This window comes from Culex pipiens, chromosome 2 (assembly GCF_016801865.2).
Source record: "Culex pipiens pallens isolate TS chromosome 2, TS_CPP_V2, whole genome shotgun sequence".
Lineage (NCBI taxonomy): Eukaryota > Metazoa > Arthropoda > Insecta > Diptera > Culicidae > Culex > Culex pipiens.
The window spans coordinates 7951547-7966487 of NC_068938.1; the positions used below are offsets into that span (position 1 = coordinate 7951547).

At 33.8% G+C, this 14941-nt stretch overlaps 3 protein-coding genes and 1 long non-coding RNA gene across 4 annotated transcripts in view; 2 read left to right on the plus strand and 2 right to left on the minus strand.

The window, feature by feature from the left end:
- Positions 1–14941, plus strand: part of LOC120412660 (uncharacterized) — a 54722-nt gene that overhangs the window by 32452 nt on the left and 7329 nt on the right. The gene's annotated exons all lie outside the window — the stretch shown is intronic.
- LOC120412662 (uncharacterized) lies at positions 6738–7704 on the minus strand. The gene is made up of 2 exons (XM_039573225.2): positions 7342–7704; positions 6738–7286 (listed from the first exon to the last, which is right to left on the minus strand). Exon 2 carries the CDS (start codon positions 7204–7206, stop codon positions 6823–6825), a length of 384 nt encoding a protein of 127 aa, XP_039429159.1. The 5' UTR covers positions 7207–7286; positions 7342–7704; the 3' UTR covers positions 6738–6822.
- Positions 8373–11021, plus strand: LOC120412663 (uncharacterized). The gene is made up of 4 exons (XR_005604843.2): positions 8373–8428; positions 9334–9457; positions 9529–9596; positions 10406–11021. It is a non-coding gene; the product is annotated as an uncharacterized LOC120412663 (long non-coding RNA).
- Positions 11197–12083, minus strand: LOC120412661 (uncharacterized). The gene is made up of 2 exons (XM_039573224.2): positions 11716–12083; positions 11197–11660 (listed from the first exon to the last, which is right to left on the minus strand). Exon 2 carries the CDS (start codon positions 11578–11580, stop codon positions 11197–11199), a length of 384 nt encoding a protein of 127 aa, XP_039429158.1. The 5' UTR covers positions 11581–11660; positions 11716–12083.

The window sequence follows — 14941 nt, forward strand, 5'->3', positions numbered from 1 at the left end:
AGTTTCACGCAAATCGAAGAGGGGTCGGGGCAACTGCTGTGTGAGTTGGCGGAGAATTACCCAATTATTTTCTTTGTATTCATTGCGTTTAAGGGGAGATTAACTTTGCCACATAGGGTTATTTTTTTCACTGTTTGATTTTTTATAATTTTTGTATTTAAGATATCGTAAAACCCTTTCAATCAATTGTTGTACACATCATGGAGAATGTTTGGTGAAAATATGAACATTTTTGGGGGTCATCCATAGAAACTGGGTGGTCGATAAACGACGTACTTTTGGTATTTTGATATTAACTCGTATCCAATCCGTTCAAATATAGGCAATATGGGTATCAAACTTCATGATTTTGAATGGCCCATTCAGACAAGATAATTTGAGGTCAATTTTTGGACCATGGCCACTTCGGAACCGTTTCTGGGTACCCCCGGGGAACCTATGAAGTGGCCAATATCATATCAAAGCAAAACCCATCAATATGGGTATAAAAATTCTTCATTTTGTCAATACATCTCAAAAATGGTCTTCCAAAATATTTTTCTGGCCACTGGACACTCCGGAACCGGTTCCGGATTTCCCCCCGGGTAAATCTTCGAAGTGGCCAATATCATATCAGAGCAAAGCCCATCAATATGGGTATCAAAATTCTTCATTTTGTCAATACATCTCAAAAATGGTCTTCCAAAATATTTTTCTGGCCACTGGCCACTCCGGAACCGGTTCCGGATTTCCCCCCGGGGAAATCTTCGAAGTGGCCAATATCATATCAGAGCAAAGCCCATCAATATGGGTATCAAAATTCTTCATTTTGTCAATACATCTCAAAAATGGTCTTCCAAAATATTTTTCTGGCCACTGGACACTCCGGAACCGGTTCCGGATTTCCCCCCGGGTAAATCTTCGAAGTGGCCAATATCATATCAGAGCAAAGCCCATCAATATGGGTATCAAAATTCTTCATTTTGTCAATACATCTCAAAAATGGTCTTCCAAAATATTTTTCTGGCCACTGGCCACTCCGGAACCGGTTCCGGTTTTCCCCCCGGAAAAAACTTCGAAGTGGCCAATATCATATCAGAGCAAAGCCCATCAATATGGGTATAAAAATTCTTCATTTTGTCAATACATCTCAAAAATGGTCTTCCAAAATATTTTTCTGGCCACTGGCCACTCCGGAACCGGTTCCGGATTTCCCCCCGGGGAAATCTTCGAAGTGGCCAATATCATATCAAAGCAAAACCCATCAATATGGGTATAAAAATTCTTCATTTTGTCAATACATCTCAAAAATGGTCTTCCAAAATATTTTTCTGGCCACTGGACACTCCGGAACCGGTTCCGGATTTCCCCCCGGGTAAATCTTCGAAGTGGCCAATATCATATCAGAGCAAAGCCCATCAATATGGGTATCAAAATTCCTCATTTTGTCAATACATCTCAAAAATGGTCTTCCAAAATATTTTTCTGGCCACTGGACACTCCGGAACCGGTTCCGGTTTTCCCCCCGGAAAAAACTTCGAAGTGGTCAATATCATATCAGAGCAAAGCCCATCAATATGGGTATAAAAATTCTTCATTTTGTCAATACATCTCAAAAATGGTCTTCCAAAATATTTTTCTGGCCACTGGACACTCCGGAACCGGTTCCGGATTTCCCCCCGGGTAAATCTTCGAAGTGGCCAATATCATATCAGAGCAAAGCCCATCAATATGGGTATCAAAATTCTTCATTTTGTCAATACATCTCAAAAATGGTCTTCCAAAATATTTTTCTGGCCACTGGACACTCCGGAACCGGTTCCGGATTTCCCCCCGGGTAAATCTTCGAAGTGGCCAATATCATATCAGAGCAAAGCCCATCAATATGGGTATCAAAATTCTTCATTTTGTCAATACATCTCAAAAATGGTCTTCCAAAATATGTTTGTGGCCACTGGCCACTCCGGAACCGGTTCCGGATTTCCCCCCGGGGAAATCTTCGAAGTGGCCAATATTGATGGGCTTTGCTCTGATGTGATATTGGCCAATTCGAAGATTTCCCTGGGGGGGAATCCGGAACCTGGACACGACTGACCAGTGACCAGAAACATATTTTGGAAGACCATTTTTGAAATGTTCTGAAAAATGAAGAATTTTGATACCTTTATTGATAGGCTTTGCTCTGATATGATATTGGCCAATTCGAAGATTTCCCCGGGGGGAATTCCGGAACCGGTTCCGGATTGGCCAGTGGCCAGAAAAATATTTTGGAAGACCATTTTTGAGATGTATTGACAAAATGAAGAATTTTGATACCCATATTGATGGGCTTTGCTCTGATATGATATTGGCCACTTCGAAGATTTCCCTGGGGGGGAATCCGGAACCTGTTCCCGAGTGACCAATGACCAGAAAAACATTTTGGAAGACCATATTTGAAATGTTTTGACAAAATGAAGAATTTTGATAGCCATATTGATGGGCTTTGTTCTGATATGATATTGGCCACTCCGAAGATTTACCCGGGGGGAAATCCGGAACCGGTTCCGGAGTGTCCAGTGGCCACAAACATATTTTGGAAGACCATTTTTGAGATTTATTGACAAAATGAAGAATTTTGATACCCATATTGATGGGCTTTGTTCTGATATGATATTGGCCACTCCGAAGATTTACCCGGGGGGAAATCCGGAACCGGTTCCGGAGTGGCCAACGGCCAGAAAAATATTTTGGAAGACCATTTTTGAGATGTATTGACAAAATGAAGAATTTTGATACCCATATTGATGGGCTTTGTTCTGATATGATATTGGCCACTCCGAAGATTTACCCGGGGGGAAATCCGGAACCGGTTCCGGAGTGTCCAGTGGCCACAAAAATATTTTGGAAGACCATTTTTGAGATGTATTGACAAAATGAAGAATTTTGATACCCATATTGATGGGCTTTGTTCTGATATGATATTGGCCACTCCGAAGATTTACCCGGGGGGAAATTTCGGAACCGGTTCTGGAGTGTCCAGTGGCCAGAAAAATATTTTGGAAGACCATTTTTGAGATGTATTGACAAAATGAAGAATTTTGATACCCATATTGATGGGCTTTGTTCTGATATGATATTGGCCACTCCGAAGATTTACCCGGGGGGAAATTTCGGAACCGGTTCTGGAGTGTCCAGTGGCCACAAACATATTTTGGAAGACCATTTTTGAGATGTATTGACAAAATGAAGAATTTTGATACCCATATTGATGGGCTTTGTTCTGATATGATATTGGCCACTTCGAAGATTTACCCGGGGGGAAATCCGGAACCGGTTCCGGAGTGTCCAGTGGCCACAAAAATATTTTGGAAGACCATTTTTAAGATGTATTGACAAAATGAAGAATTTTGATACCCATATTGATGGGCTTTGCTCTGATATAATATTGGCCACTTCGAAGATTTCCCCGGGGGGAAATCCGGAACCGGTTCCGGAGTGGCCAGCGGCCACAAAAATATTTTGGAAGACCATTTTTGAGATGTATTGACAAAATGAAGAATTTTTATACCCATATTGATGGGCTTTGTTCTGATATGATATTGGCCACTTCGAAGTATTTTTCCGGGGGGAAAACCGGAACCGGTTCCGGAGTGTCCAGTGGCCAGAAAAATATTTTGGAAGACCATTTTTGAGATGTATTGACAAAATGAGGAATTTTGATACCCATATTGATGGGCTTTGCTCTGATATGATATTGGCCACTTCGAAGATTTACCCGGGGGGAAATCCGGAACCGGTTCCGGAGTGTCCAGTGGCCAGAAAAATATTTTGGAAGACCATTTTTGAGATGTATTGACAAAATGAAGAATTTTTATACCCATATTGATGGGTTTTGCTTTGATATGATATTGGCCACTTCGAAGATTTCCCCGGGGGGAAATCCGGAACCGGTTCCGGAGTGGGCAGTGGCCAGAAAAATATTTTGGAAGACCATTTTTGAGATGTATTGACAAAATGAAGAATTTTGATACCCATATTGATGGGCTTTGCTCTGATATGATATTGGCCACTTCGAAGATTTACCCGGGGGGAAATCCGGAACCGGTTCCGGAGTGGCCAGTGGCCAGAAAAATATTTTGGAAGACCATTTTTGAGATGTATTGACAAAATGAAGAATTTTTATACCCATATTGATGGGCTTTGCTCTGATATGATATTGGCCACTTCGAAGTTTTTTCCGGGGGGAAAACCGGAACCGGTTCCGGAGTGGCCAGTGGCCAGAAAAATATTTTGGAAGACCATTTTTGAGATGTATTGACAAAATGAAGAATTTTGATACCCATATTGATGGGCTTTGCTCTGATATGATATTGGCCACTTCGAAGATTTACCCGGGGGGAAATCCGGAATCGGTTCCGGAGTGTCCAGTGGCCAGAAAAATATTTTGGAAGACCATTTTTGAGATGTATTGACAAAATGAAGAATTTTGATACCCATATTGATGGGCTTTGCTCTGATATGATATTGGCCACTTCGAAGATTTCCCCGGGGGGAAATCCGGAACCGGTTCCGGAGTGGCCAGTGGCCAGAAAAATATTTTGGAAGACCATTTTTGAGATGTATTGACAAAATGAAGAATTTTGATACCCATATTGATGGGCTTTGCTCTGATATGATATTGGCCACTTCGAAGATTTACCCGGGGGGAAATCCGGAACCGGTTCCGGAGTGTCCAGTGGCCAGAAAAATATTTTGGAAGACCATTTTTGAGATGTATTGACAAAATGAAGAATTTTTATACCCATATTGATGGGTTTTGCTTTGATATGATATTGGCCACTTCATAGGTTCCCCGGGGGTACCCAGAAACGGTTCCGAAGTGGCCATGGTCCAAAAATTGACCTCAAATTATCTTGTCTGAATGGGCCATTCAAAATCATGAAGTTTGATACCCATATTGCCTATATTTGAACGGATTGGATACGAGTTAATATCAAAATGCCAAAAGTACGTCGTTTATCGACCACCCAGTTTCTATGGATGACCCCCAAAAATGTTCATATTTTCACCAAACATTCTCCATGATTTGTACAACAATTGATTGAAAGGGTTTTACGATATCTTAAATACAAAAATTATAAAAAATCAAACAGTGAAAAAAATAACCCTATGTGGCAAAGTTAATCTCCCCTTAAATTTCAGATTAGGAAAAAACATGACAGATGAGCTCGAAATCAGCTAAGCATATTATTATTCATAAAAATATCAATGTTTGTGACCATCAAAGCAAATTGATTCCAAATGATTAATGATTTAAAATTTTTACGTATTTACTAAGAAACTTGTTCTGCTTAAAAATGTCTATAAACCAAAAGATATTTTTGCATTCTGTAAAAAAAACTTGTAATCAGGGGCGCCGACTAGTCCAAAATGTTGGGGGGGCACGGCTGATTTCCGAAATCGATAGGTAAGAGTGGCGATTAGATGTTAAAGTTTCTTGCATATCACGAATTTTAATAATTTTATTACGATGTGATACGATTTTTTTTCATCCAGAATCCATTTTTTTAAAGAAAAAAAATGATAAATTATCGTGATTGAGAATGTTAATTGGGGGGAATTTTTTATATGTTTGGAAGGCAAATTCCTTTTCATTGGCATATTTTCACTTATTTTCTAGAAGTAACATTAAATAATAAAAATAATCAGATATTTAAAAATTCAACAATACAAATATTCTAAAAATAAAAACAAAAGTAAAAAGCAAAAATTTAAAACATCATAAATTTTAAAATACAAAAACATGTATTTAAGGATTCAAGAACTTAAGAATTTAAGAATTTAAGAATTTAAGAATTTAAGAATTTAAGAATTTAAGAATTTAAGAATTTAAGAATTTAAGAATTTAAGAATTTAAGAATTTAAGAATTTAAGAATTTAAGAATTTAAGAATTTAAGAATTTAAGAATTTAAGAATTTAAGAATTTAAGAATTTAAGAATTTAAGAATTTAAGAATTTAAGAATTTAAGAATTTAAGAATTTAAGAATTTAAGAATTTAAGAATTTAAGAATTTAAGAATTTAAGAATTTAAGAATTTAAGAATTTAAGAATTTAAGAATTTAAGAATTTAAGAATTTAAGAATTTAAGAATTTAAGAATTTAAGAATTTAAGAATTTAAGAATTTAAGAATTTAAGAATTTAAGAATTTAAGAATTTAAGAATTTAAGAATTTAAGAATTTAAGAATTTAAGAATTTAAGAATTTAAGAATTTAAGAATTTAAGAATTTAAGAATTTAAGAATTTAAGAATTTAAGAATTTAAGAATTTAAGAATTTAAGAATTTAAGAATTTAAGAATTTAAGAATTTAAGAATTTAAGAATTTAAGAATTTAAGAATTTAAGAATTTAAGAATTTAAGAATTTAAGAATTTAAGAATTTAAGAATTTAAGAATTTAAGAATTTAAGAATTTAAGAATTTAAGAATTTAAGAATTTAAGAATTTAAGAATTTAAGAATTTAAGAATTTAAGAATTTAAGAATTTAAGAATTTAAGAATTTAAGAATTTAAGAATTTAAGAATTTAAGAATTTAAGAATTTAAGAATTTAAGAATTTAAGAATTTAAGAATTTAAGAATTTAAGAATTTAAGAATTTAAGAATTTAAGAATTTAAGAATTTAAGAATTTAAGAATTTAAGAATTTGTAACTACTGGTTACACTAGACCTTCCTCGCTGCAGGGACTCTACAAAAACACCTCAAGGTCGGCACGCTTATCCACACTAGACTAATCGGACACAGGAAAACACTTGAGATACCAAAACAAAACACCACATTCATTAAACTTTTGTGCACACTTTATTCTCCCACTTTTCTCCTACTAACTTTCCTCCTTCTCCTAACCTCAAAACTGTCCCACTTTCTTATTCTATCTGACCTTTTCTTCTGCTTCTTGGGGCCCCAGCAGCTCGACGATCTCCCAGCTTTCCTCCTTCCAGCAATCTCCTCCGGATGACGGTTACGCGACCTCCGGACGCTTACACGGATCACGGTTCCCGATCCTGGAACTCGGTAGCGGTTGATGCGCGCGGCTTCTGGTGGACCCGTCCGAACGTCCTGTGCTCCTCCCAATATGGTGACGGATTGGGACTTCGGCCGTTGTTGACGATTGGCCGGAACATTGCCCGTAATCGAGCACCAAGGACGCGGACACATCGGGGTTGTTGGGTTCCACGGGGACATCACGGAAGCGTCCGAAACGTCCGGCTTCGACGGCACTCCGTCGGCCAAGGATGACACTAAGGGTCAAACATTGAGGGGTCCTTTTCACAGGACACATTAGTACTGGGTCACACTTGGTTTTACGGCGGCAATTACCTGCTGTCCGACAGACTTCTAGGCCGGTCTGTCTGGTTACGGGTCCTTCGGGCAAATAGACCGATTCCCGGTTCTTGACTTTGCAAGTCATCTACGGTATTGCCGCCAACCAGACTTCTGTCAATCCTTGCTACCAATCGGCTACCAAACAGTTACCAACGTCGGTTTCCTTTGTAGCCTCCTTCTTGTGGGGTAGCAATCGTGGGGGTATGGAACTGGCTGCGTACTGCTAGGGTGTCTTGGCTTTTGTTTGCCCTAGCCAGTGGGAGTAGTGAAGCTCCGCCCAATAACTCAAGTATATTCCTGCATGCTATTTAACGCGATACAAACAGAGCCACAGTAACGATTGGGTCAGGAACTGCCATCGGTTACACTCTCCCCCTGTTCGGGAAAAAAAAATTTTTACAAAGTAAATATTTTTTTAACTCACAAGATCACAACTCTAAACACACGTACCTCTGAACCTTGACATCGTAAAATAACAAACGCACGGACGAATTCACACTAACCGACGGTTGCTCGCGAAATGTTTTCACTCATGCTGTACTAGATCGTATCATCCATAAGAAAATTTGTGAAAAACACTTAATGCGAGACTAGTACTACAATCGGTATCGGGGTCATAAGGCTTCAACGATAAAAGAGTCACCTTTTTCATCTCCGCGCAGTTTAGCAGGTTGTACCTGTGTACTGGCCATCAACGTTTGTTCAACTCCGGCCTCCAGCGATACGATGTTTGAGTTTTAATCTCAGTTAAAGCGATCGTGAAAAGTTTCGTTACTATTTACAACAAAATTTAACAAATTACACATTAAAATAATAAATAAGGATTAAATTAAAATAATATTTACAAAACTGTACAAAAATTTACAAAATTTGGACTTTCCGTGTACTCTCATGCAATATTGCACACAAGTCCTTATCAAACTTCGTTCTAGTACTTCAATTTTTCAAAGGTAATCTTATCAACTGCTTCGTTGTGTGTGTGTTATTGATGTTCGGGAAACTTAGATCTGTCAACTATCTGTCACTGTCAAACAAATTTGTTATGAAATGTGATGATGCATGGCATGAAAATTTTTCTATGGTAAGTATCGATGAAATATTTGATAAAAACATGAGTAATTTACACGCAAACTTTCTCCAAATCATGAGATACCAACATGCTGGTCAAGTGCTCGCTTGAGAAATAAACTCTTAAGTTTTTATCACGTAACTCATCAATAAAAGTGAAAACGAAAACAGGTTCATAACCTCAAGTTTTGTTTCAATGGAAAATGATTGGATAATTATGTCTGATTTAATTATGTTGCTATTCGATCTGATTATTATTTCTTCGTATTTTCCCGAGACACCTGATTCTTGTTTTGTTCTACTTGTTCTAAGAATGTATGCTTATGGCAAATTGTGTGTGTTCTATGATTTTCCATTATGTTTCTATGCTTTCATGCAATTATCTATCCAGAGCAATACCTCGTACAAAACAGTACATAATTTAATAAATTAACATGCAACAAACTAAAATTTCAATAAATTAACATTCAATTCAATATTTACAACATTTTTACAAACTCCACTCTTCCGGATGAGTTTTGGAGTAACATTTTACCTGCCTTTCAGGTGCGAAACTTTTGGCATTAGCGATAATTGGAACAAGGCGAGTCAATCTAGAAGAGGTATTAACAGACATGACTCCCTAGAACCAAAATCCACCAAATTTCTTTGAGCCAAACTGCTCTAAAAGTCGCCCTAACTCGAGGCACAACTACAAACACAAATTTACAGGTTAGATCAACTATAACGCAATGCAAGATCAAACACTTATTAACGATCAAGCACGCAGTTGCATCTACCGTAACATTGTCGAACTCTGTCTCACCATCTCGTCAGATGTCTTTGTGAACAGGCTCTAAACTTTTTCTATGGATCCAATTTTCAGCATAACAGCTGTTTAAATGTCCTACGACAATAACTTTACTTTTTCTCCTGCAGGTTTATTTTTGCTACTCTCGGCAGCTTTAGATCCGGAACTTAGCTGTAACTACCTTAGTCAGTGCTGAGCATTGACGTACGTGGATGGACAGAATAGTACTTCTAGAAGAAATATTAACAGAAGGTGACTATTTGCCAAACTGTACTGCTCTTTCCAACGTAAGGTAATTCAACTAATTCCTTCTCTACTTTTAGGGTATATTTGGCCGTCAACGCGTACCACCCTATCTAAGGAACTTCGTCCCATTACATCTCACACACAGGTAAGACAAACATCTACGAAAACTTCACACACAAACACAAACGATCTTCATCGTCCTTCCTAGACTAGTACCACATAACGATCCATGGCATCTCTGTGTTGGTTTGTCCACTACTACTGAAAGTTCGACGAAAGACGAAATATTAACTTCATCGATTCTCAGTGTAGTTGACCACACACACAAGAGACCCAAAATGATCTAATCAACTTGTTTGAGGTCTGAATTAGGTAACCTAGTACTGCGACACTCTGCCTCTCCGAGCATCAACATTTTTCTCATAAAGAGAAAACACATTCGGTCAACTCGACCACAACAAAATTTCAACTTCCTGCTTCACATTAACTCCAAATTTGAACAAGGTACAGAAAAGTCTAGGAATCTTAGTAAAAAGAGAACAGATTTTCTAAAATTTTGTTCTTGGGTTAAAACTTGTCTCATACACAACAAACTCACATTTGTTATGCAGAAACCAACTACTAACTCTCTCATACTCGTAGCGATTCTCACTTCAACCTCTCACTAAACGCTCTTTTCTCCTAAAAGCTCTCAAAATTGTTTATATTTCTCCACTATTGATGTTCAATTCTCTCTCATTTCAATGTTTTTCCTTCACGCTCACTTGCGTTTTCTCTCAGGGGGGTAATTGGGTGGGAAAATCGGTGAAATATTTCACCATTCCAGTACATCATTCACACATCATTCAATTATCATATTCATTCATTCAATCACTCACACCATACAATTTAAAATTCGTAAAACTTCACAAAATTTGATAAATTTTTGCTAACATTATTTTTCTATATTTCCAGATTTGCATGCTGTTTTTCATCACAATACTTTTGGCTAAATCAACGAAACGGTACCAAAATCCGCTCGGACTGCCTTCAATCAAATAATTGCTGCTGCATTCACTCATCAACCAACTGATTCATCACAGAAACTGCGTTGGGATGGCCAACGTGAAGAATTTTGATAAAATTTGAAAAGAACTACCTAGTGACACGATTTGTCACTTTGAAAAATAATTTTATAACCTACAATTTGTTCACGCTCGATATCTAAATGAGCTTTTTGGATTGTATATCACAGTTTAGGTTTTTGAAAAATAAATCACTATGGTTTTTGCTGTCTTTTCATTCCCTCCGACCAATAACACAAACACAGAAACAATTTAAAATTTGACTAGATTTGCAACTCACTTTATAAACGATCGTTTTTCATGCTTTTCACATTTAACTTTTGGACAACAGTAACCCCTCTAACATAAATGAAAATTCCGTGTGCATTGTGGATTAGAGTGGAATCAATCGCTCACTGCTAATCGCTATTTTAAGGAATCCGGGCAGTTTTCCCAGAGACCTCCGTGGGTGTTTAGTGTACTCAAGTGATCCCGAACTGTACCCTCAAAGCTAGCTGGTAAGACTAGTTTATGTTGGGCGCCAAAGTGTAACTACTGGTTACACTAGACCTTCCTCGCTGCAGGGACTCTACAAAAACACCTCAAGGTCGGCACGCTTATCCACACTAGACTAATCGGACACAGGAAAACACTTGAGATACCAAAACAAAACACCACATTCATTAAACTTTTGTGCACACTTTATTCTCCCACTTTTCTCCTACTAACTTTCCTCCTTCTCCTAACCTCAAAACTGTCCCACTTTCTTATTCTATCTGACCTTTTCTTCTGCTTCTTGGGGCCCCAGCAGCTCGACGATCTCCCAGCTTTCCTCCTTCCAGCAATCTCCTCCGGATGACGGTTACGCGACCTCCGGACGCTTACACGGATCACGGTTCCCGATCCTGGAACTCGGTAGCGGTTGATGCGCGCGGCTTCTGGTGGACCCGTCCGAACGTCCTGTGCTCCTCCCAATATGGTGACGGATTGGGACTTCGGCCGTTGTTGACGATTGGCCGGAACATTGCCCGTAATCGAGCACCAAGGACGCGGACACATCGGGGTTGTTGGGTTCCACGGGGACATCACGGAAGCGTCCGAAACGTCCGGCTTCGACGGCACTCCGTCGGCCAAGGATGACACTAAGGGTCAAACATTGAGGGGTCCTTTTCACAGGACACATTAGTACTGGGTCACACTTGGTTTTACGGCGGCAATTACCTGCTGTCCGACAGACTTCTAGGCCGGTCTGTCTGGTTACGGGTCCTTCGGGCAAATAGACCGATTCCCGGTTCTTGACTTTGCAAGTCATCTACGGTATTGCCGCCAACCAGACTTCTGTCAATCCTTGCTACCAATCGGCTACCAAACAGTTACCAACGTCGGTTTCCTTTGTAGCCTCCTTCTTGTGGGGTAGCAATCGTGGGGGTATGGAACTGGCTGCGTACTGCTAGGGTGTCTTGGCTTTTGTTTGCCCTAGCCAGTGGGAGTAGTGAAGCTCCGCCCAATAACTCAAGTATATTCCTGCATGCTATTTAACGCGATACAAACAGAGCCACAGTAACGATTGGGTCAGGAACTGCCATCGGTTACAAATTTAAGAATTTAAGAATTTAAGAATTTAAGAATTTAAGAATTTAAGAATTTAAGAATTTAAGAATTTAAGAATTTAAGAATTTAAGAATTTAAGAATTTAAGAATTTAAGAATTTAAGAATTTAAGAATTTAAGAATTTAAGAATTTAAGAATTTAAGAATTTAAGAATTTAAGAATTTAAGAATTTAAGAATTTAAGAATTTAAGAATTTAAGAATTTAAGAATTTAAGAATTTAAGAATTTAAGAATTTAAGAATTTAAGAATTTAAGAATTTAAGAATTTAAGAATTTAAGAATTTAAGAATTTAAGAATTTAAGAATTTAAGAATTTAAGAATTTAAGAATTTAAGAATTTAAGAATTTAAGAATTTAAGAATTTAAGAATTTAAGAATTTAAGAATTTAAGAATTTAAGAATTTAAGAATTTAAGAATTTAAGAATTTAAGAATTTAAGAATTTAAGAATTTAAGAATTTAAGAATTTAAGAATTTAAGAATTTAAGAATTTAAGAATTTAAGAATTTAAGAATTTAAGAATTTAAGAATTTAAGAATTTAAGAATTTAAGAATTTAAGAATTTAAGAATTTAAGAATTTAAGAATTTAAGAATTTAAGAATTTAAGAATTTAAGAATTTAAGAATTTAAGAATTTAAGAATTTAAGAATTTAAGAATTTAAGAATTTAAGAATTTAAGAATTTAAGAATTTAAGAATTTAAGAATTTAAGAATTTAAGAATTTAAGAATTTAAGAATTTAAGAATTTAAGAATTTAAGAATTTAAGAATTTAAGAATTTAAGAATTTAAGAATTTAAGAATTTAAGAATTTAAGAATTTAAGAATTTAAGAATTTAAGAATTTAAGAATTTAAGAATTTAAGAATTTAAGAATTTAAGAATTTAAGAATTTAAGAATTTAAGAATTTAAGAATTTAAGAATTTAAGAATTTAAGAATTTAAGAATTTAAGAATTTAAGAATTTAAGAATTTAAGAATTTAAGAATTTAAGAATTTAAGAATTTAAGAATTTAAGAATTTAAGAATTTAAGAATTTAAGAATTTAAGAATTTAAGAATTTAAGAATTTAAGAATTTAAGAATTTAAGAATTTAAGAATTTAAGAATTTAAGAATTAAGAATTTAAGAATTTAAGAATTTAAGAATTTAAGAATTTAAGAATTTAAGAATTTAAGAATTTAAGAATTTAAGAATTTAAGAATTTAAGAATTTAAGAATTTAAGAATTTAAGAATTTAAGAATTTAAGAATTTAAGAATTTAAGAATTTAAGAATTTAAGAATTTAAGAATTTAAGAATTTAAGAATTTAAGAATTTAAGAATTTAAGAATTTAAGAATTTAAGAATTTAAGAATTTAAGAATTTAAGAATTTAAGAATTTAAGAATTTAAGAATTTAAGAATTTAAGAATTTAAGAATTTAAGAATTTAAGAATTTAAGAATTTAAGAATTTAAGAATTTAAGAATTTAAGAATTTAAGAATTTAAGAATTTAAGAATTTAAGAATTTAAGAATTTAAGAATTTAAGAATTTAAGAATTTAAGAATTTAAGAATTTAAGAATTTAAGAATTTAAGAATTTAAGAATTTAAGAATTTAAGAATTTAAGAATTTAAGAATTTAAGAATTTAAGAATTTAAGAATTTAAGAATTTAAGAATTTAAGAATTTAAGAATTTAAGAATTTAAGAATTTAAGAATTTAAGAATTTAAGAATTTAAGAATTTAAGAATTTAAGAATTTAAGAATTTAAGAATTTAAGAATTTAAGAATTTAAGAATTTAAGAATTTAAGAATTTAAGAATTTAAGAATTTAAGAATTTAAGAATTTAAGAATTTAAGAATTTAAGAATTTAAGAATTTAAGAATTTAAGAATTTAAGAATTTAAGAATTTAAGAATTTAAGAATTTAAGAATTTAAGAATTTAAGAATTTAAGAATTTAAGAATTTAAGAATTTAAGAATTTAAGAATTTAAGAATTTAAGAATTTAAGAATTTAAGAATTTAAGAATTTAAGAATTTAAGAATTTAAGAATTTAAGAATTTAAGAATTTAAGAATTTAAGAATTTAAGAATTTAAGAATTTAAGAATTTAAGAATTTAAGAATTTAAGAATTTAAGAATTTAAGAATTTAAGAATTTAAGAATTTAAGAATTTAAGAATTTAAGAATTTAAGAATTTAAGAATTTAAGAATTTAAGAATTTAAGAATTTAAGAATTTAAGAATTTAAGAATTTAAGAATTTAAGAATTTAAGAATTTAAGAATTTAAGAATTTAAGAATTTAAGAATTTAAGAATTTAAGAATTTAAGAATTTAAGAATTTAAGAATTTAAGAATTTAAGAATTTAAGAATTTAAGAATTTAAGAATTTAAGAATTTAAGAATTTAAGAATTTAAGAATTTAAGAATTTAAGAATTTAAGAATTTAAGAATTTAAGAATTTAAGAATTTAAGAATTTAAGAATTTAAGAATTTAAGAATTTAAGAATTTAAGAATTTAAGAATTTAAGAATTTAAGAATTTAAGAATTTAAGAATTTAAGAATTTAAGAATTTAAGAATTTAAGAATTTAAGAATTTAAGAATTTAAGAATTTAAGAATTTAAGAATTTAAGAATTTAAGAATTTAAGAATTTAAGAATTTAAGAATTTAAGAATTTAAGAATTTAAGAATTTAAGAATTTAAGAATTTAAGAATTTAAGAATTTAAGAATTTAAGAATTTAAGAATTTAAGAATTTAAGAATTTAAGAATTTAAGAATTTAAGAATTTAAGAATTTAAGAATTTAAGAATTTAAGAATTTAAGAATTTAAGAATTTAAGAATTTAAGAATTTA